General features: G+C 43.5%; 1 protein-coding gene across 2 annotated transcripts in view; it reads right to left on the bottom strand.

Annotated features, from left to right (window-relative positions):
- Nucleotides 1-24,413, bottom strand: part of NSMCE2 (NSE2 SUMO ligase component of SMC5/6 complex) — a 190,766-nt gene that overhangs the window by 86,879 nt on the left and 79,474 nt on the right. For both annotated transcript variants that reach the window (XM_074943861.1, XM_074943860.1), the window contains one exon: nucleotides 5,359-5,512. In XM_074943861.1, the coding sequence (XP_074799962.1) occupies nucleotides 5,359-5,512 (154 nt within the window). The remainder of the gene's footprint in view (nucleotides 1-5,358; nucleotides 5,513-24,413) is intronic.

The following is a 24,413-nucleotide window of genomic DNA, read 5'->3' on the forward strand; positions in this document are numbered from 1 at the left end:
GACCCCAGCACTGGCAGCAGTATTTTGTCATTCACTTCAGTCTTAATGTTTTCTACAAAATGAGTACGGAAGTTTTGTTTTTGTTTTGTGCGTGCGTGAAATGTAGTGGCTAGAATTCCAAAGTGCATGCTACCAGCTACTATAAACACCTCTGAAACTTGGCATCTTTTGAACATTAAATGGGATACTAAATAACCTTAGAACGATAAAAGTTAATAACATGAGTAACATAGGTCACAGAGGTACAGATTGTACCTCCTGATTATCCCTTCTAGGAACGATCAGCATTAAATTAACACTCTCAATTAAATAAGGTCTTCATTTTTATCTTCCTTAAAGGCAGGTAAAATCTCATATAGCATTCCAGAGGGTGCCTTTGATATACACTGGCATCAAATGAAAAGGCTACTTTAGTGCAATATTATACAGTAGTTGAGATTTTAACAACATACAAGAGACACAAAATGCAAAGTTATGATTCCAAAGTAACCATGGCTTAGTCCCCTTGGGGTCAATCCTGCAAGGGGCTGAGCTCTCATCACAAGCAAGCAAAACATTTAAGCACATGCGTAATCCCATTTATTTCAAGGTGTCTACTCGTGTGCTTAAGTATTTCAGTGAATCAGGGACAGATCACTCACTCAGCACTTTGAAGAATCGAGACCTGTTTCCATTATAGTGGGAGTCATATCTATAGTTAAGGCTGTAGAGCAGTTTCCTTTCTAACCCCATTTGCAGTCATTTAGAACCTCCTGAAATTTCCACACTTTATTACATTTTCCACAATTCATCTGTGTCCAAAAGTGATTTCTTTTAAACATTTGAACACTGACAACTCAGCCATTTTTGAGAGGGGGAAATGGTAAAAAATGTAATTTTGCCATAATAAAAGAAATAATTGCACTTTCTTTTTAAACTGCTCGACAACCTAAGCAGCTAAGAGTAGAAAGATGAAATAGTCTTCAGTGATGGAAGTGTTTAGCAGTGCTCCAGTTATAATTGGTTTGGATTTAACTTCAGGTGCATTTTTCAAAAGTGCCTAAGTGACCTAGGAAACTAAGTCATGATTGTGTGACTTAAGAATCTAAGGGACCTGAGGAAGAGCTCTGTGTAGCTCAAAAGTTTGTTCCTTAAACCAACAGAAGGTGGTACATATCTACCTTTATCTCTCTCAAGAATCTAAGTCAATTTTGAAAAAGGGACTTAGGCATCTTTGAAAATCACTTGTCATGCATGCACAGTATATTTTGCAGCGTTTTTCACTAAGCTTATGCAACGTGCAGCTAAGGAATGCATCATTGTGCACCTGGTCATGCATGCCTAACTTAGCTGCACAGTGCTGAACAAGGGGTTGAGGGAGAGTACCTGCAGTCTGAAAGATATGCAGTAGGGAATCCTGCTTTGAGGCACCCTATCACCTCTGCTGCTGTGGAGGGTTTATTGCACTTTACCCATCTGACAAGCTCCAAAGATTCACAGGAAAAGGTCTCTTTCTTGCAGAATTTTCTGAAGTGCATGGTACCTCATGGTCCAGTGGTGCCTAGCCAAATAGTTCTGGAGTTTTTGAAAACCCAACAGAAATTATCTCCTTTTTATACTTTTCTTGCTTTCTTCTTTCTTTCTTTTTTATAATCCAGGAAATTCCATACCAAAAGCTTTATTGAAAGTGTTGAACAAGTTGCATGGCTAAGCAATCAGCAGTGAAGCTGCAGTTCAGGATGCATGTACAACCTTAACACTACCCTTTTGCAAATGCAAAGTCATTTGTAGTCATTTATATTACAAGTACATGTTAAAGAATACTTACACATTGTACTACAGATTCAATATCAGATCATACCTTAGAATAAGAGAGAATTCACCAGATCTTCTAATTTGTTGCTAAATTAACCATAAGAACATAAGAGCATAAGAATGGCCATGCTGGGTCAGACCAAAGGTCCATCTAGCCCAGTATCCTGTCTTCCGACAGTGGCCAATGCCAGGTACCCAAGAGGGAATGAACAGACAGGTAATCATCAAGTGATCCATTCCCTGTTGCTCATTCCCAGCTTCTGGCAAACAGAGGCTAGGGACACCATCCCTGCCCATCCTGGCTAATAGCCATTGATGGACCTATCCTCAATGAATTTATCTAGTTCTTTTTTGACCCCTGTTATAGTCTTGGCCTTCACAACATCCTCTGGCAAAGAGTTCCACAGGTTGAATGTGCGTTGTGTGAAGAAATACCTCTCTCCATTCTGAAAACTGACTATTTATTCCTACCCTTTGTTTCCTATCTTTTAACTACCTTAGAGGACCTTCCCTCTTATCCCGTGACAGCTTACTTTGCTTAAGAGCCTTTGGTGAGGGACCTTGGCAAAGGCTTTCTGAAAATCTAAGTACACTCTATCCACTGGATCCCCCATGTTCACATGCTTGTTGACCCCCCCAAATAATTCTAACAACAATACTTAGTATGTCCACGGTGCTCAATAGGCCTGATCTAACGCCCTATTGAAACCATTGGGAGTGTTGCCACTTACCTCAGTGATTTTTGAATTAGGCCCCAAATCAGCAACAGAGCTGGGATTATAACTCAGAACTTCTTGACTCCCATCCCTGTGCTCATTCCTTCTCTAGACACACTGGCTTAGGTCCCAGTGCACAGGTACCTGCACTTAGGTAGATTCTGACACTATTCTATAGGTCCAATCTTACATTTTAGAATACTATTAATATTTACTGATTATAGTCCAGTTGCGCCCAGAGGCTCCTATCAGGATCAAGACCTGATTGTGCTAGGTACTGTACAAACACATAGGCAAACACAGTCTCTGCCCCAAAGAGTTTACATTCTTAGCCTCTGAGCCTACAAAAATCTAGACATGTGCCTAACTTTAAGCACACGAGTAGTCTCAATGAGTTCAACTCATGTGCTTGCAGATTCAGGATTTTTTTGGGGGCGGGAGGGACGGGGTTAAGACAAGTGACATGTGAAGGTAACAAACAATAGGAGAGAAGGAGGATGAAGGACAAGAGTATCAGCAATAAGATCGCATGGCTACACGATTAGCTAGTGCACAGTTTGATGGTTCCAAATCATTATTCAATTAAATTATAGAAATTCTATATATCAATTGAATATGAACAATCCCTGCTGGCTCTCTACCTAATCATTATCATTTGGCAACGTCCTGTAGGCTTTATGGCAAAAGTGGTTCTTAAGGAAACATGGAAGCAAGAAAGAATATTAGCTTTACAGTCCACTTCAGGGAGGGTGTTCATGAACAAGAGATGGCATGGATATGTGCATGGTATGGACAGGTGCACAAGGCAGCAGAGTTGTGGTTGCTTTGTGGAGTATAACTTGCATTTCCCATCTCTGATACACTTATATTCTCAGCCATAAAAAGGCATTTAGTTTTCCTTTTGATAACACAGAGAGAGAGCGAGCGAGCAAGAGAGAGGTTCCAGTGTGTTTATTTTAATGTAGGATCATTAGAGTGTACTCAAGTTTGCCTGTAAAGTTCATCTAATGTTTTTCCGTTCAACCTTTCGGATTATTCTAAACATTGTGATAGGCTCAAACGTGATGAAACACCGGATCAAAACCAACATGTGTGCGACTGCTCCCAAACTGCCACAACTGATCAATAGTCCACGTACAGAGCACACTGGTCCATCCAACATCGACATCTGCTGGCACCCTCTTAATTTGTCTTCAGCGAACAACCAAAACAAAAATCCTAACGGCTATTAAGAGAAACATCAACTGGGTTTCAGGCAACAGCAACAATAAAATATTCCCCTCCTATAAAAAAAAACAGCCATTCCTATTATGCTTGATTAATTTGGGTGATGTTTAATAATTCTACTGTTTAATACTTGGTCACTTGGCCATAGATAAAATATATTTAGGCAGGCAATCTACAGCCAATTACAGGGTGGGAAACAAATCCAGTTTCTATTATCAAGCTCTTAGTTTCTGAATTACAAACACCTGGAAATCTGGAATTACAACGTAACGGCGGGGCAGAAATAATTTGATGATTATGCAGGAACTGAAGGTTACACTGGTTGTGGTCTGCGTCTTGCTATATTCAGTCCCAAGAGCACAGATAGGCTGATAGACCAATGATCGTTCTGAAGCCCAATATCTTGTAAATCATAAGGATGGGAAACAAACGTCACACACCACTGGAGAACTTGGGGTCTCAATTTTCAAATAATGCACAGCATTCATCTCTACTCCTGACAAGTCTTGAGCGATCAGACCTAAAATTCAATATCATCATCCTCTCCCTCCATAAGTCTTTCTAGGGGACCGATCCAAAGCCCACAGAAGTCAATAGGAGAGTCCTTCCACTGAGTTCAATGGGCTTTGGATCAGCGACCAGGACTGCAAGTTGAAAAACACTGCTTTATGAAAGCCCCCAGCGTCTCAGCTTCCAATTGTGTAAATCATTAATCTACGATTCCCGCAATACATGAGCTATCAGTTTATGTTGAAATCCAAGTGTGTGTGTGTTGTGGGAGAACGACACAGGGACAGGGGTCAAGGGATGGAAAGCGAAACAATATGATTCTAAAGTGTAATCATGATGGGACAGGGTGAGAATGATACATATGATTTTAGGACCCATGAATTTTCCCAGCATGGCTGCTCAGAATGATTTTTAATAGCTATTCCAGTCACTGTGCAATAAAAAAAAACAAACACAATTTTGTTGTCTTGTATAAACATTAGAACTGCTAACTTCCTCACGTCTCTGACAGCTCGAGCACAATAATTTACAATTTTACCACTTGGTCAATCAACATGAATTAAGCCAGACAGATTTTAATAAGCTACACAGTGCGTGTGTAGAAGCAGTAAACCTGAGAACACACACAGTAAGCATTTTCCAGCAATATAGTTCTACGATTAGAGCAAAGGTCTCTTTAGGGTTGCAACATATCCTAAGTTGTGAAATAGGGGCAATTTGTTAAAACAACAAATGAAAACAGCTTACCTAGGATCTCCTTTTTGGAGATCCTACCAATTCAGAGAAAAGAGTATCTTTAAAAGAAAAACCCACCTTCAAACAGAAAAAAGGGATGTGAAAGAAGCTTTGCATTGCATATGTATGCAAATAAGACAAGCACTATGACAGATTAAATAAAATAATAAGGTTGTTACTTACTGGGCTGTTTACTTAACTATGTGAATGATAAATTTAAATAAGTCCTGTATGAGGAATGCATATAAATATCTGAATTCTGTTTGGCTGGCTTGTATTTTAAAACATTTTAGTAATAAACCAACATATGTATGATATGTATATAGAACCACATTGTATTTCCAGGAAACCATTATTTTAAAAAATGAAGACTTACACTGTTTTCTCATTCTCTTAAGCTGTTCCATAAAATGTATATATTTTTCATTTCTTTGCAAATCTGAGTCATCGTTTTTGCTTTCCAATGCAGTGAATTTTTTTTTTACTAAATCTTTTAGATCTGGTATATTTTCTGGTTTGTCTTGTTTTATCTGAAAAGAAAAATAAATGCAACTTTGTTACTCTCTATAATATAGTCCCCCAACCCAAAGCAGAGAGAGTAGGTGCAATAATATGAATCTAACGAGATCTTCTCCAGTCTCCCACTAAACCAAAGGCTGTAAAAATCTGGAACCATAACCCCATGGCAATTATTTATATATCCAGTGGTCATCCTTAAAATCTAGACAATTAATGCCCAGAGACATTTACCTGTGCTGCTGTACAGGCAGTCTTCCCTCTACTCAGAATAGAGAAAAATTGTAGTATGAGGTATGCAGTTAACAACCCTGAGTATAAAGATTTTAATGGCATCCAGGGTAATGTTGCATGCATACGAGGGTGACCAGACAGCAGGTATGAAAAACTGGGACAGGGGTGTGGGGTAATAGGAGCATATAAAAGAAAAAGACCCCAAAATTGAGACTGTCCCTATAAAATCAGGACATCTGGTCACCCTATTACATAGGCACCTTATACTATTATCATCTAGCTCTTATATAGAACTTTACAAAAATGGTAAATACCATTATCACCATTTTACAGATTGAGAATCTGAGAAACAGAGGTGAAGGGATTTCCCCAAGGTCTCTGAGTAAGCCAGAAGCAGGAATGGAACCCAGGTCTCCTGAGCTCCAACCCAGTGTTCTATCCACTAGGCCAGACTTAAGATATGTGAAGTTTGCCAAACAATAAGTCCCTGCCCTAAAGAGCTGGCTGGAAAATTTCACAATGAAATTTCTACAAAAAATGGAGCTGAAATTTCATGAACATTTTTGCATATGTTTTCCTCTCATTTTCCAACCAGCTCTGATGAGGAGATTACAATCTATATCCATGAATGAGCACAGTACCAAACAAAATAATACAAAAAGCTAATATATAAGGAAACACAGCTTATTTATTTGCATATCACCAACAGTGAGCAATGTGCTTTACAGGCTGGTGAACAGTTGTGATCCTTACCCTTCAGAGTATTTACATGTGGGCACGATGGAAGAAGAGAATTTTGGAGGCTGCAAGTGAGGGCACTCACTGTATGATGACTGAGAGACACCCTGTCCCAACCATAGGAAAAGCATTTTGAGAATCCAAAAAAGAGACTTAGATTTTTTTTCTTTCATTTTGTAACACTGTGCCATGTGATTATTGCCCCCAGCCAATTGTAAATGGGGATAGACAGACCAACAGGTTGCATATCTGAAAGAGGAAGGGAGAGACAAAACATTTCACTTGAGCCAACCTTACTCTACCTCCTTTGCTAGACCTAACCATACCCCCATGCATGCAGTAGGGCTGCAAAAGAGAAAACAGAGGCCTGTCAAGGAAGGTTACTTGGTGCATCAGCCAGGTCAAGCCGTTATACCACATCCCCTACTGGTTCCAAGAGGTACAAAGAGGCTAGAGACCCCTGGTGTAATGAGGGTTGCCATCTTTCTAATGGCACAGAATCGAACACCCTTGCCCCGCCCCCCGCCCCATCCCTTCCCCGAGGCCCTGCCCCTGCCCTGCCCCGCCCCTTCTCCAAGGCCCTGCCCTCCACTTACTCCAGTCCCCCTCCCTCCGTTGCTTGCTCCCCCCCACTCACTTTCACTGGGCTGGGGCAGGGGGTTAGGATGCGGGAGGGGGTGCGGGCTCTGGGGAGGGACCAAAAATGAAGGGTTCAGGTTGTGGGCTGGGGCAGGGGTGCGGGCTCCAACTGGGCGATGCTTATCTCAGGCGGCTCTCAGGCGGCAGCGCAGCAGGGCTAAGGCAGGCTTCCTGCCTTCCCTGGCTCCACGCAGCTCCTGGAAGCGGCCGCCATGTCCAGCCCCTAGGTGGAGGCATGGCCAGACGGCTCTGCATGGTGTGCACTGCCCGCACCCGCAGGTGACACCCCCACATCTCCCGTTGGCCACGGTTCCCAGTCGCTTCTGGGAGCTGCGCAGAGCCAGGGCAGGCAGAGAACCTGCCTTCACCCCACTGCGCTGCCGACTAGACTTTTAATAGCCCAGTCAGTGGTGCTGACTTGAGATGCCAGGGTCCTTTTTCGACCAGGTGTTCCAGTCAAAAACTAGACACCTGGCAGCCCTAGATGTAATACTCAATTTCGAGAGCTGAAGAAGCCATGTCTGTGCAGCAGGCTGTGCGAGAATACTCAAAAGGCTACAGAGCCCCTGGGAAACTCGGCCGTCCATGAAGGCAGGGCAAATTTATCCATCGAAATAGCAGGCCTGTCAAGGGCAAAGCCCGTTTGGCAGAGACCGCAGGGAGGTGCAGGTTGCCTCTCGTGACAATGGACCAGAGAAATAATAGAAAACCATGTGGTCTTAAAGCCAGAAAATACTTGCTGCAAGAAAGACATGACAACAGTTCTACTTGGTGGCCAGCCACAATAACTACCCAAAGTATGTCTACACAGGGCTAAAAAACCCACGTCTGGCCCAGGTCAGGTGACTCAGGTTTGCAAGGCTTGGGCTCTGGGGCTGAAAAACTGCTTTTGCAGACATTCGGGCTTGGGCTGGGACATGAGCTCTGGGTCCCTGCAGGGGTGGAGGGTCTCAGTGCTCAGGCTCCAGCCCAAGCCTGAACGTCTACACTGCAACTTTTAGCCCCGCAACCCTAGCCCCGCAAGCCTAAGTCAGCAGATCCGGGCCATGCTGCAGGCCTTTTATTCCTCTGTAGACATATCCCAAGAGAGCACAGTGACCACACCCACAGGCAGGACACAGGCTGTGGGATATGAAGAAGGCTGGAAAAACCAACAGTAGACCAACCGTCAGCAGCAAGGCTCACAGATAGCTACAGAACAGCCAAGCAGCAGGTGACTGTACTCCTAGCACCTGCTCTTTGAGGCAAAGGAGCCAACTAGAAATAGCCATCCCATGCCCAGGGCAAGCAGTGCTAATCGGCAGTATGCAAGTGCTGCATTAACAGACAAATTTAGGACTCAGCCCAGCAAATTGCTCCAGGAGAGGCTCAGTCACAACAGAAAGCATCATTGTTCCGTACTCAGTTGCAAAACTCAAGGCCTTCAGAAACTGTAAGCACAAGAAAACAGTTACCAAGCTGAAACACATGTAAAAACCAGTACAATAGGACACACTATTCAGACAGTGTATGCTTCACATATACGCCTCTCTACAGCAACTTCACCAGACTGCTATCACTCTCATTGCTTGATATGTAACTAATGGATGTATGCCTGCACCCCTGAGTCATATCCTAAGAGCAGTCAATCGCTAGGACCCACACCCTAGCAATAACGATAGCACAGTGACTAAATAACTTATGTAACAGCAGCGGCTTCTGCTAGATACAGTCAGGCAGACCACAAGCCGTGCCCACATTTGTGATCCCAAAGTTGCTGAGGCTCACGCAAGAATCAAAGAATAAAGCTTCCGACAGCTATGTGCCACAGAGACAATGCCAGCCACGCTACACAAGCACTTGTCCCTCTCTACAGATCATCATCCCACAAGCAAACAGGAGCTCACCACGCACACTGATGTAGTTATCACAGGAAAAAAGAGTCAGAGGTAAGGCACTGAGGACCATGCGATTCGCTTTCTGCTCTGTTTGCGACTCACGTGAGTCGAGAGCACAGCTCTGCGCTCAAGGCACTGTCAGCCTATTGTCCTTAAACAATACACCAGAACCATAACTTAGATGCGTGGCATGGTCAAATGCAGTCGTGATGGTATAACAGTACCTATCTCACCGTACGGGATGATAGCCTCTCCCACCCCCAACCTCCAGCAGTGGAAGCACTTCAGATGTGGCATTCAACAAGGGCATGACATTCATGTGAGCAAGAAAACCACATAAACCAAGGGCCAGAACTTGCATCATTACATTACCAAGGATTGGTGTTTGTTATCTGAGAGATTGCATTTGGATAACTTGCAGCAAGCATGGACCTTACAGCTGACCGAGGTAAATGACTGCAGAATTAGCATGGATTCTACACACAGGACAACACAGGAGCAGCAGAAGGTCCCTAAAAGTGGGTGGGGCCACAGGCACTCGAACTGCGGCCCTGCCCCCTGCTACCCCTTCTTCCTGAGCCCCCACCCTCACCCCGCCCCTTCCCCCAAGGCCCCACCCCCACACCACCCCTTCTCCCCATTCTCCCACCCTCACACCACCCCCAGCACCTCTTCCCCCCAACACCCCACCCCCTGCTCACTCCTCTCCGCCCCACCACCATTCGCCCTTATAGCTGGTAAAAAGTGGGAGGCCATAGCTTCCTGGCCCCCCTGTTCCAGCGCCCCTGATACAACACCTTTATCATCTGTATCAACCAAAGGCCAATAGCTCAATTCCCTCACCCGGTGACAGCAAAACCACACTCTGGTAAATCTAGCAAACCAGCAAGAACTAAGCAACTACTTTCTGAAGAGAACGTGAGCAATTCTAGAGATCTTCAAAAGCAACAATATAGTTCCACTCCCAAGAGTCATTTCATGACTGAGATACATTAATTCGTGCTGTGGCCTGAAAGCACCTTACTAGCAGGACATATACGGTTGGGAAACGACAGGTGCTCAGATACCACGCATAATATATAAACCTAGTATCAGGGGCTTTGCCTGCAGCAGAATCCCTCTCCTGGCAACTTAATGAGCGTGGCAGGCCCTGACAGAAGCTGTCTGATTGACTGCATCGCCTGACTGAAGGAGTCTGCAGGCTGATACCTCAGCTCAGTAGCAGCAGCAGTCCAGTGTCTGCTCAATGCATTTCTAGCCTGCAGCTGTGCTTGGTCCCACGCCTGGGTCTAGCTCCCAGCTTCTTCTTGATTTCTGACTCGTGGCTCAGACCCTCAGATCCACCTTCTGACTGTAACTCCAGTTAACCCTTTGGCTTAGACTTTGGTTTCTGACACCCAGCTCTGGCCCTCTGCTACACCTTCTGGCTGTGACGCCAGTCACACCTTCAGCTCAGGCTTTGATTCTGCAACCCTGACTTTGCTCCTGGACTTCCTTCTCTGTGCAGAAAGGAGTGGTTCAGGACTATTGAGAAAAGCTGGACGAGCACAAGTCCATGGGGCCGGATCCGCTGCATCCGAGAGTGCTAAAGTAGTTGGTGGACGTGATTGCAGAGCCATTGACCATTATCTTTGAAAACTCATGGCGATCGGGGGAAGTCCCGGATGACTGGAAAAAGGCTAATGTAGTGCCCATCTTTAAAAAAGGGAAGGAGGATGATCCTGGGACCTACAGGCCGTCAGCCTCACCTCAGTCCCTGGAAAAATCATGGAGCAGGTCCTCAAGGAATCAATTCTGAAGCACTTAGAGGAGAGGAAAGTGATCAGGAACAGTCAGCATGGATTCACCAAGGGCAAGTCATGCCTGACGAATCTAATTGCCTTCTATGACGAGATAACTGGCTCTGTGGATGAGGGGAAAGCGGTGGACGTGTTGTTCCTTGAGTTTAGCAAAGCTTTTGACTCCCACAGTATTCTTGCCAGCAAGTTAAAGTAGTATGGGCTGGATGAATGGACTATAAGGCGGATAGAAAGCTGGCTAGATTGTCGGGTTCAACGGGTAGTGATCAATGGCTCCATGTGTAGTTGGCAGCCGGTATCAAGTGGAGTGCCCCAAGGGTTGGTCCTGGGGCTGGTTTTGTTCAATATCTTCATAAATGATCTGGAGGATGGTGTGGATTGCACCCTCAGCAAGTCTGCAGCTGACTCTAAACTGGGAGGAGAGGTAGGAATAGGATAAGGAGGGCTAGACAAATTAGAGGATTGGGCCAAAAGAAATCTGATGAGGTTCAACAAGGACAAGTGCAGAGTCCTGCACTTAGGACGGAAGAATCCCATGCACCGCTACAGACTAGGGACCGAATGGCTCGGCAGCAGTTCAGCAGAAAAGGACCTAGGGGTTACAGTGGACGAAAAGCTGGATATGAGTCAACAGTGTGCCCTTGTTGCCAAGAAGGCCAATGGCATTTTGGGATGTATATGTAGGGGCATTGCCAGCAGATTGAGGGACGTGATCGTTTCCCTCTATTCGACATTGGTGAGGCCTCATCTGGAGTACTGTGTCCAGTTTTGGGCCCCACACTACAAGAAGGATGTGGAAAAATTGGAAAGAGTCCAGCGGAGGGCAACAAAAATGATTAGGGGACTGGAACACATGACTTATGAGGAGAGGCTGAGGGAACTGGGATTGTTTAGTCTGAGGAAGAGAAGAATGAGGGGGGGATTTGATAGCTGCTTTCAACTACCTGAAAGGGGGTTCCAAAGAGGATGGATCTAGACTGTTCTCAGTGGTAGCTGATGATAGAACAAGGAGTAATGGTCTCAAGTTGCAGTGGGGGAGGTTTAGGCTGGATATTAGGAAAAACTTTTTCACTAGGAGGGTGGTGAAACACTGGAATGCGTTACCTAGGGAGGTGGTGGAATCTCCTTCCTTAGATATTTTTAAGATCAGGCTTGACAAAGCCCTGGCTGGGATGATTTAGTTGGGGATTGGTCCTGCTTTGAGCAGGGGGTTGGACTAGATGACCTCCTGAGGTCCCTTCCAACCCTGATATTCTATGATTCCCTCATGTGGATTCAGCTCTAACTGGTAGGAAGGACTCTTGCTCAAAACACTAGGTCAGACTGCCCATGATTAGTGGCTGACACCTAGAGGGCCAGATTAGACAGACATCAAAAGGACATTCCTTTATGTGTAGATCAACAGTCACTTAGTTCACACATCTGAAAGGTGAAATTCAAGTCCGGTTCGTGTTCAAAGGGAGGGAGATCCCTCTCATCACTTGAGTATCAGTTGAACACAATGTTTTATCGATATACAGTTGAATCCCATTTATCCAAGCCTCCATTATCCAGCTCCCCATATTAACTGAACCACCAGCCGCCCCAGGGCTGACAGCAGCTGAGGCTTGGGTGATCAGCCCCAGGCAGTTGGTGGTTCAGTTAATACGGAGGGCTGGATAATGGAGGCTCGGATAAACCAGGTTCTACTGTATAGGTTTTCATTTGTTCACGAAATGTAAAAACTAAAGACTCTCTGTAAAAACACGAATTCCGTGTTTTTCTGTGACAAACTGATTTCTGGGCCCTGATAATAACAAAGTAAACAAGCTTGTTGTGCACAAGCAGTTTCTCTCTTGTGATGCTTATGCTGTCCCATGAAACAGGTGGAAAGCAGTGTAATACAGAGACACACAAAACTACAAATGCACGTGAACCTTGACATCAGTCCCAACTCGTCTTGGGAGGACAGGATTGCAATACAACATATATTGTGTCAGCAGTACACCACAGTAGGTACATTCTGGCTCACGGTAGTACCCTCAACCCACTCCTTATTCATAGGGATGTAAGGTGTCAAGAACTATCAACACGACAAAAAGAAGAATGGGGACTACATGAACACTGGGGGTGGCAAAGTGACACCCATTCTGTGACGTATTTGCTTCTCAGTCTGTGCAGCATGTCAGATAAATTCTCCCAGACAAACCTAGAGCCATTCACACCTTGTAAATGTTGGTACAAGTTACTTTGCACAGGAACCACGCAAAGTATGTTAGATGAATGACCGTAGTGCTGTCAGCCAAGATGAGCATAAGGAGAGATTAATAAGATTGGGACTTTTCAGATTAGAAAAGAGACGAATAAGGGGGGATATGATAGAGATCTATAAAATCATTACTGGTGTGGAGAAAGTAAATAAGAAAGTATTATTTACTCCTTCTCATAACACAAGAACTAGGGGTCACCAAATTAAAATAATAGGCAGCAGGTTTAAAACAAACAAAAGGAAATATTTCTTCACACAACATACAGTCAACCTGTGGAACTCTTTGCCAGAGGATGTTGTGAAGGCCAAGACTATAACAGGGGTCAAAAAAGAACTAGATAAATTCATGGAGGATAGGTCCATCAAGGGCTATTAGCCAGGATGGGCAGGGAGGGTGTCCCTAGCCTCTGTTTGCCAGAAGCTGGGAATGGGTGACATGGGATGGCATGGGATGATTACATGTTCTGTTCATTCCCTCTTGGGCACCTGGCATTGGCCACTGTCGGAAGACAGGATACTGGGCTAGATGGTCTGACCCAGTATGGCCATTCTTATGTTCTTACATAAGAGCATGCTAAGCAACACTTTGCAGAGCCATGAGTCAATACATTGAGAGATGCATATGATTTTGAAATGGGGGGTGGAGGCAAGTACACCCTCCAACACAACCTGGAAATGATATATAATGATGGACTGGGAGCGGTCAGGACACATTTGAGCAGAGGTGTTGGTTACAACAGCTTGTTTACAGCAGTACCAAAGGCAACAGTGATAGTCCCCCAAAAGAAAAAAGCCACATTTGTATGTATCATTGGCTTTGGGTGAAGAAGACACAAATCATACATTAGCCTGTGCGGCTGTTAATGATTTCGTCACTGTACCCTCATGCATGTTGTACCAGCATTGCTATTGGGTATGTATATTTAGAAACACAATGCAGTTTTATTACGACTGTTGCAACAAAAAATTGTGATTATGCATGCTACCTAGGTACAACTCACATGCCAGCAGACCTACTCCCCCTCGGTGACAGACCATACCTCCTGACTCTGTTGTTGATAGATTAAATTGTGGTGTGACAAAACGGCTGCTATGAATAATAATGGGCAGTGCTTGTTTACTGTGAGGTTTCCAAGATATGCCAATGCTGCATGTTACATGTCTGGTTTCTCTGGCTGCATTTTAACAAAGTGTCTTGGCTCAGCAGTGTATTCTGCTATGGACCCTCTCCTTGCTATTGTGAGTATCACATGAAAGGCAGTTGAGTTCTGCCCCCAGAAACCAGCATACCCCATCGACCTAGCGCATATGCATTTATGTACCATGTTTGAGCCAGACATTGTATCGGATAGTAAGTGGACAGTTTTTACTTCCCTGAATAGCATAATCAAAGGACAAGGAAGTCAACTGATTAAGGCCAAATCCTGGTGCCAGTGAAGTCAATGCAAGTTTGCCATTGACTTAAATGGAGCCAGCTTTAAGAAGTGCCCGCACAGTGTATGGGATCAGGATCTAAAAAGGCACTAACTAGTGAAATCCCATGTGGACCAGTTCAGTTTTTCGGACCTTGCCTCTTCCCCTTGAGCATCTCAAATCACTTTACAAATATTAATGAATTTAGCTCCAAACTAGCATCACGTAACCACAGTCAACCCTATTTTACAGATAAGGAGACTGAAGCATGAAGAGATGAAGGCTCTGGTCTAAGGCTGCAAAGGGAGATTGGAAGAGCCAGGAATAAACAGGCCAGTCCTGTGCTTTAAGCTCAAAGCCAACTTTCTGCTTTCTCCTTTAGGTTAACTGACGGAAAGGTAGCCATAAACAGTGAGCAGATTAGGACATGGACCTATGGGACTTCCACAATTTAAAGAGAGAAAGACAGAGAGAGAAAAATAGGCAGGAAAGTAGTCCTGGAGATGTGATATGCTAAACCACTGCAAAGCAGAGAGCAATGTGGAATTTTTGCACTAGGCAGAATGCAGTTCTTTTATCACACGCTATTTTAGGCCTGTTTCAGAGAGTGAACAATCTGCAAATGTTAACTTTCCCTCAATTACCTAAAGGAGAAAGCAGATAATAATTATTTGTTCCCATTAGTCTGGGGAGCTTTTCCCAATAAAAGTTGGATTTTTATTTTTTTAAAGACTCTGTTTAGAAATTTAATGGAAATCATTGGTGCCTGGGATGTACAAAGCAGAGCGACAATCATTTTAATGACATGTATTAGGCCAAGTCTGCTGATGAGCAGAACTACTCCATTTTCCAAATCCTTTGTTACTTTATTGAAAAAAAGTGAGGATGACCACAGAGTGATACAAAGCTAAGAGATATGCAGATACCCAGGTATTCATATTCTTCTGGGGCAATGTGAAAAAGGACTTCCTGTGTGCCTCCTGCTAAGTCTGAACTATCAGAGAAGATTCATGCTATATTTACATTACAGCCAGCCACCACAGGTGGTTTAGGGAAAGCTGGAAGCAGTTCTAACTGACTCTGTGACTCTGACTGACTCTGTGACTGACAGCATACTTGATGAATGCCCACCATCATGCAGAGCTACCAACTGGGCAGGACCTCTGACCTCAGTGGGTTTGGTATTGTTATGTGGCTCAATCAAGAGTTTCAAAAGTGCCAACTGATACTGTGTTCTTCAGTTTTTGGGATGCCCAAACTGAGACACCTTAAAGGGGCCTGATTTTCAGAGGGTGGGTATTCAGCATTTTATGCAATGCAGCCCTTTTAAAGTGTCTCAAGTTAAGCACCCAAAAACTGAGGCATCCAAAATCACTTTTTCACTTCTGAAAATCTTGGCCAAGAGACTGTTAGGACAGAATAAATTAACAATGGTCAGAGTTGGGGCAGCCTTGCTCAGTCCTTCCACCAGGTCTAGGTGACTGTTCTTCTATTACTTAGCAATGCTACAGAGTCAAACAAGTTATAAAGTTTACAGCCCATTTTTTTCATACTACATGGTCTCATGTCAGCCTTAGCTTGCTAAACAATATTTTACAAATGTGCACTCACTCAGCATATGCATTGATTTTACCCCAGGGCAAAGTCAAACGCTCCTGCTGCAAATTTTATTTATTTTTTTGATAAGCATTTTTTCATTGCGAGGAAATAGCATGGGAGCTAAGTAAATTTGTTGGTTGAGTCATCTGTATACTTTCTGAATCATGTGAGAACCAACTCTAAGTGAGTCACCACTGTAACTGAATCAGGCTGCTAAGTTTCAGATCAACTTAAACAGTATTCTTCAATGGCTGGCTTTAAATCCTTAGTTAATGTTATATCGTTTGTTGTTATGCAAATAAAACACAGTGCTTGGAAACTTTCACAAGGGCAACCTCAAAGAATATTGTCACTCAGCAACTGGATTTGCACTAGTTTGAACATTGCTCTGTCACAGTCAAAACCGCCCCAGGGCCCACATCTGACTCAGGAGATTGAACACTCTCTACATCACGGCTCCAGGGTTGGGACTCATATTGAGCAAAACCTTCCGCAATGATTGTGAAATACCAAGACAGGCACATTTATAGGAGCTGACCCACATTTATGGCACACAACTTAATATACTGAGCCTGCACAACAGAAAATTAATGTTCACATGTTAACAATATCCCAGCAGCTTTGATGGGGAGACAGCTTAGGGGAGAAAAGTCCAGATGTAGCATTTCAAAGGTCTGGTTCTTGACGGTTGCCACTAAACCCATAATTAAATGGTTCAGTACCTGCCCACCTTGTTACTTTTCCCTACTCCACACACAGTTGGAGATGTTTAACCTCAAAACTAAGGACAGGTCTTCACTACCGATCTATCGGGGACCGATTTATCACATCTCGTCTAGACGCAATATATCGATCCCCAAACGTGCTCCCCATTGACTCCGGAACTCCAGCCTGCGAGAGGCAGAAGCGGAGTTGACGCGGGAGCGGCAGCGGTCGACTCGCTGCTGTCCTCATGGCCAGGTAAGTTGACCTAAGATACGCCAACTTCGGCTACGCTATTCGCGTAGCTGAAGTTGCATATCTTAGATCGAGCCCCTCCTTCCCCCAGGGTAGACCAGAGCTAAGTTAAGGATGCTAGGCCAAATTCTGCTCTTAATGACATCAGTGTAAATCCAGAGAAATTCCACTGAAGTCAATAGAGTTACTCTGGATTCACACTGGTGTAAGTACAAGCCAATTCTCGTCCATTGTCTTTCCTGTCTTTGTCTGATGTAAAAGGGGATCGTGTATACTGATTTTGAGCAAGGCAGATTGTGCCCCTTCAGCTCGGGCCCATTTTTTGGGTGCAAATGCAAAAGTTATGTTTTGAACTATAGTGGATTAAATGTGCTTTTTTCTTGATGCGATAGGAATAGCACTCAGACAAAAAGCTTATGGTGTAGATTGTACTTCCCTACTGCACATATTTTAACATGTCCAGTGGTCTTTAGTACAGAGGGCATCTGGGCAAACTATACAGTCTATTCCTGTGAACATTTTTCATCTTCCTTGTCTCTTTGGGCACTGTTTTGGGAAGGATGGAAGGCTGACAAGGAGGAAAGGAAGTGGGATCAAAGTTAAATACTTGCATTGGACATAGTTGCCACTAATGGGACAGTGCCTGATTACAAGAAACTGCAATAAACACAGGCATTACAGGTGGGGTTTCCTAAAGTGCAGAAAGGAGGAAAGTCAATGAGAATCAAGCACCTAACTCCCTTTGAAAACCCCATCCCTACCTGTTTACAAAAAGTGTCGGACTGGGTTTCTCTTCTGGCACCATCCAAATGATTGTTTCTTTTGAGCTTGCTTCTTTAAGACTCTTGGATATATTAACAAGCCAAAACAAAAAATCCTACAAAACAGTGGTCTTAAAAATTACTCTTGAATTTAATTGTGCTTCATGACAGGTAGGAGGGGTTGGTGAATGAAATGCTCATTGATACTATTCCTCCTTTATATCCTCTGTACAAGGCCCATAACAATCTACCCCAAACACATTTAATATCCAGCTTAATTTCAGCAGATTGGGGTATATCGTGTTTTGTTCAAAGTAGTTTTGTTTAAACGTAAGTGATGCCCTATCACAGCAAAAATAACTATTACTTATCAGAAATGCTGTTTGCTTTAACAACATGCTAGAAATAGTAACGCAAAGGAGCATCTCCTAGCAAGGTTGATTCAGCAAAGGTATCGGGCTGTTCAACCAGTTTACCAAGCTGCTGATTAATGTATTTTCAGAACCCTATGAATTAACACAGATATATTGGAGTTAGTGTCTTTAAGGTCCCACTGAAGTTAATGACAGGTTTCAGAGTAGCAGCTGTGTTAGTCTGTATCTGCAAAAAGAAAAGGAGTTCTTGTGGCACCTTAGAGACTAACAAATGTATTTGAGCATAAGCTTTCGTGAGCTACAGCTCACTTCATCGAAAGTGAGCTGTAGCTCACGAAAGCTTATGCTCAAATACATTTGTTAGTCTCTAAGGTGCCACAAGTACTCCTTTTCTTTTTACTGAAGTTAATGAGAGTTTTGGCATTGATTTCAAAGGGAACAGAAGCAGGCCTTAAGGTAGCAATATCAGACCTTTAGTAAGGTAGTAATATCAGACCTTTCAGATTCAGCAACCTGTTTGCTCTTGTATGATTTTCTTTCATTTGTTGAGCTGACTAAATGAAACCAAATGTTTTGCACAACGTAGGGATAGAAGTCCAGATCCTAAGCTGGTGTATGTCGATTTAACTCTATTGAAATCAATGAAGGTACGCTGATTTATACCAGCTGCAAAATATAGTCCATACTGTTATGCTAATGCTTTATTGATTTTAACAAAGTATAAAAATGCTTTAAATATTCAAAAGATCGCTCTTCCATCTTTCCTTGTTATACCTCAACTAAAAGTCAACAGGACCCTTTCATTTGCCACTCTGGTTGAATTTTTTTGTTTCATCCGATGCGGTTCTTGTTCCCAGGCAATTCTTCATTACTGGCAGCATTTCTTCTCTGCACTTTCCAAACAGGCAGTGTGACTCATGTTGTCATTCTTCATTAAAACCAAACATAACCTTTAAAGTTTTCTTTGGAAGCCACACCAGGATTGCTAAGAACAGACTCATGCTTTATTTGAATTGACATTAGTTAAAATGTGTACACCCTCAACTGACACTTGCAGCCCAAACTAACGGAGGTAATACATATATGCATATCAGGATGACAATGCTCCACTCAGGCTCAGCTGTGCTTTTAAAGCACAACCCTGCACTGGGGGTGGTGCCAACCAGCCCTGCCCAGGGGGAACACCACAAGGCATTTTAGGACAAAACACTTCCACAAGCTCCTCTACAAGCACAGGGAGCAAGCCTATGACTGACTACACACCTTTATTGGGTGCATACTCCCCATTGCTTGCCAGTCCCACTCTGTGGACTGGTGTACAGGCAGGACTAAGGATTCACTTCCTTCGTGCCTCCTTGGGAGCACTGGGTCTGTCTTAGGGAATAATTGTCTCTTTGAGCATTCCCCACACTTACATATGTCTGTACTAGGTGTCTCATACAATGTTACACATTCTTCCTTACCTATTGTTCCTACTTTTCCAATCCCATTTTCTACCACAACATCCATCACTAGAATTATTAGCGACTATGTTCCAAAGGTCTCACTTCTATTTTCGCCCTCTACAATTTATCAGCTCTTCCTGACACTGTGGATCTTTCTCTTCTCACCTTGGTGTGGTGTGCACTGGGTAGTTTTCCCAGTCTGTATGCCAGTGACTTTCTTCTAACAGATCCTATAGGATACTCACAGATATTATCATCTTTTTTGCTTCTTAGGGGTCCCCTGGGGTCCTTATGTCAATCCCCTATTGTTTGCAATCTCCCCTATAGGCATAATATTGGCTCATGGGAGGACAATACCATTTGTACACAGATGACTCAGTTGCATACCTTCTCTCCTTCCCCTTTGATATATATCTCCCATCTAAGTTATTTATAAGCTGCCAGTCACAGTAGTATCTAGGTGCCAAAAACAGAATTAAGATAGCAAAACATTTAAATTAGAAGTGGCCTTGCTCTTGCGATTCTAGGTTCAGCTGATTATCACTGGATCAGTCGGTCTTCAGCTGTCAAGACTGCATCGATCACAACAAGTCCACCATTTTTCTTGCACTCTTGCCTTTCTTCTCCACGTTCATCTGAAACGTTTAACAATGTCATCTTCCCATCTTCTTGGAGGCCGACTGGGTGGTCTTTTCTATGCTCGCGGGTACCACTCAGCAATGATTGCAGTCCACCTATTGTCCATGAGCCATGCTGTGTGGCCCGCCCATCGCATCTTGTTATGTCTGAGTTCCATGACAATATCTTTTACACCACTGCATTCTCTGATCGTTTAATTTGGGATGCAATTCAGAAGGGACATTCCCAACATACCTCGTTCCATTGCCCTTTCAGCTACCGACAGCCGCTGCTCTTCTCTCTTCGTCAGTGCCCATGTTTCACTGCCATACACCATGGCTGGCAGCACTGTTGAATTGAAGATATTTGTACATGTGGTCTTGTTGATTTTTCCTTTGAGGACGTCCTTGATGGAATTAAATGCACACCATCCTGCCAGAATCCTTCACTTTTCAGGCCTTGGTGCATATTAACTTCTTGGCCCAAATATATGTACTGTTCCACTTCTTCGATTTCTTCTCCTGTTACCATTATTGGGGCTTTTCGTAAGACGTCTGATCACATGTATTTCGTTTTGCAGCGGTTCATTTTCAGGCCGACCTGACTGCTTTTCTTATCGCGTCTTCGTAGCATGCTCTGCAGTTGGTTGGTGCTTTTGGCAATTAGTACAATGTCGTTCGCAAATCTGAGATGAGATAATCGTTTATGTTGACACCACTCCTCCAGTTGATCTTGTTCATAACCATTTTGAGGCAGGCTGTGAATAGTTTTGGTGAAATCGTATCTCCTTGCTTCATGCCTTTCTCGATTGGGATGCGGAGGGGAGTTTCGAGGAGAGTAATGTCTGTTGTACATCCAGTATTCGCTTCCTTCAACAAATGGATGTACTGCGTGTTAATGCCCTGCTCTGCGAGCGCCTTTAATATTGCGTTAAACTCGACGCTATCAAAGGCCTTTTCATAGTCGACGAAAGCAATGCACAGTGGGAGTTTGTATTCCCTCGCTCTTTCTAGGAGCTGGCTAAGAGTAAATATATGGTCAATCGTGCTGAAATTTCTTCGAAACCCTACCTGCTCTCTCGGCTGTTGTTCATCCAGACTCTGCGAGAGTTGGTTAGTTATCACCTTTGTAAAGAGCTTGTAAATGTGAGAGAGCAGGCATATAGGGCAGTAGTTCTTAAGATTTTCTCAATTGCCCTTCTTGTGCAGCAAGATGGTATTTAACTCCTTCCAGCTTGATGGTATTTTTCCTTCTTCAAGATATTGACTGAATCTTAAAGCAAGGACCTTCCAAATGTTTTCACCTCCTGCAGAAATCATTTCTGACATTATTCCGTCTTTGCATGGAGCTTTTCCCTTTTTCATCTGGTGTAATGCGCTTCGGACTTCACTGATAATTATTGGGGGGATGCGTTCTTCTGACTCTTGGAGCATTGGGAGAGGGACGTTGATTCTTGATTTGAACAGTTCTGTATAGAAGTCCTTGCAGACCTCCTCCATCCCTGCTCTGTCGATTACTGTCTCTCTGTCCTTGTTCTTCAATGCTGTTACGCTCAATCTATACTGCGTCAATTCCCGCTTGCATGTCCTGATGCTCTTGCATGATTCAGCTGTTTTGAGGAGCTTTTCTTTCTGGAAGTTCTCAAAATCGTCCTTCAGTTTTCGCCGTATAAGCTTGCACAGAATGGAGTACTCGAGATTGTTATCCGAGCTCCTTTTCATATTTCTCCGCTTCTCCAACAAACTTTTGTTTCATTCGAGATTCTTCCCTTCACCTTCTTCAGCTTTTCAATTTCAGCTGCTTTTATGCAACGTCTCAGCTTGTCAGCAAAGATACTATAGTCCTCATCCCACTTTTCTGTCTGGCTCCAGTCAAACCCAGAAATCGCTTTCTTCAGCTTTGCTTCATCGAATGCCTTCGGCCACTGTTTCCTGTTTGCCATCTGTAACGCTTTCTTTTCCACCGCTTTTCCAAGGCTGCTTATACTTTGTCTTTACTCCCCTCCCCTCTAGTCTTCAGATTATTTTGGATAAGACTACATGTTATGTAATGGGCTGTGAAAACAGTCAAACTAAGGCTCACTCTTAACTCCTGCATTATATCTTCTACATCTGAGCCCCTTCACTGAAAATGCTTTGACTGCAGCTCTTGAAAGGTTTGTGCTGGTCATTGACAGCTTCAGTGTCCCTCATGAGTGCGGTTGTCTCAGCAGCTTGTGACTGGAGAGGTTGTTGTGATGTTATTGACATGAACTATGACCGTATAGATCATTGTTGCAATCAGGGTCCTGTGGTTGCACCAGTTCTTGTACAGAGGAGGCCAAGTGGGGTGTCTATGGAAAGGTTGTAGTTTGCTGGTTATGATTATGCTGTCTGTATGGGTGTATCATTTTTGTATTTGAAGTTATGAATATTGGCTATGTACTTGTATCTCAATGTGTTTGATTCTAAGTAGCAACAGTGAAGCATTTGGTCAGCTTCTTGAGAAAGGACTATTCTCAGTAAGTGCCCAATCAAGAAACACTTAACTGACAATGGACTTTGGGGGTTGCTAATCCACATCTGAGCTTTCCTGGGAATGTTCAAACTAACATGTAAACAAAGGTGTTGGCCTTCAAAAAGCTGAATCATTCATAGGACATGTGACTTGCCTGGTTGGCTACAAACCCCATCTTGTTACTGTGACTTTGCACAGAAGAACAAAGGGGTTTCTGCCCACAAGAGAGAGGATATAAAAAGCCCTGGAAGCCTCTCCATTTTCTCTTCAGATGGCTTAAGAGATGGCCTCTCCACCCCAAAGCGATGCCTGAAAGAAACTGGAACAAAGTAAATACGGGGCTGTGAGTGATTGCTGGACTCAGACTAGGAAGGAGTCCAGTCTGTGAAAGAGGCTTACTGGAACATCTCTGGGGGTGAGATTTCATCTGGAATCAGTTTCTAAATGGATTAGGCTTAGACTTGCATGTTTTGCTTTATTTTGCTTGATGACTTACTTTGTTCTGTCTGTTATTACTTGGAACCACTTAAATCCTACTTTTTATACTTAATAAAATCACTTTTTGCTTATCAATTAACCCAGAGTAAATAATTAATACGTGGGGGAGCAAACAGCTGTGCATATCTCTCTATCAGTGTTATAGAGGGTGGACACTTTATGAGTTTACCCTGTATAAGCTTTATAACACTGAGTAAAATGGATTTATTTGGGGTTTGGATCCCATTCGGAACTGGGTATCTGGGTGCTGGCGCCAGGAGTACCTGCTAAGTTGTTTTCAGTTAAAGCCTGCAGCTTTGGGGGACGTGGTTCAGACTTGGGTCTGTGTTTGCAGCAGGCTAGTGTGTCTGGCTCAACAAGCCTGGGTTCTGAAGTCCCAAGCTGACAGGGAAAATGGGCTCAGAGGTACTCTCAGCACATCAGATGGCAGTCCCAAGGGGGTTTCTGTGACCCAACTTGTAACAGTTGTCTCTGAAGTAACCTGGTTCCAGACCACTTAGAGCCTTAAAGACAAGGACCAGGAAAGTGAACTCTACCCAGAAGCAAACTAAAGGAGAAGGCAGAGCACTGATGTGATGTGCTTTTAATGGCTAGACCCACTCAAAAAAGCCAGCTGCTGCACATTGTGCATGCTGGAGTTTCTGACTCTTCTTAGCATATGCGCAAATGTGACCAGGATTCATCACCAAATTTGGTCCGCTGGTTGGATCATTAGCTTCCCCGGCCTGGGCTGGGTATTGACAGGAAGTGCAATGTGAACGCTGATCCACACCCCCCAGTTTCTGACTGACCTCTATTGACAGCCTTACGTAGAACAGTGAGTTACAATCGTGCAGTCTTGAATTAAAATTGTTAGATTGTTATCGGGGGAAAATGAGTTTGATTGAAGTTTTTTTTCTGAAAAGTTAGAAGAAAGTTTTTCACTTACACGTCATTAAAAATTATCCTGAAATTGACTAGTGTCTAATATTTCTTAGCTTTCTTTGTGACCAAAAGTGACTGGTTATTATCCCTTCAAACTCTCTACAGTCAGATCTCCTCCAAAATGTATGTAACCGATTGTAATTAAGCAAGATTTACTAACAATAGTAGTACTTAATTATAATGCAGATAATGTGTGCTTGAGCAGTTTGCATTCTGATAGCTTATTGCAGCTTAAAAAGCACATAAGTAGAACTGGTCAAAACTTTTAAGTAAAAATGTGTTTCCTATAAGTATT

This window comes from Natator depressus, chromosome 2, assembly GCF_965152275.1.
Source record: "Natator depressus isolate rNatDep1 chromosome 2, rNatDep2.hap1, whole genome shotgun sequence".
In the NCBI taxonomy this organism is placed as follows: Eukaryota; Metazoa; Chordata; order Testudines; family Cheloniidae; genus Natator; species Natator depressus.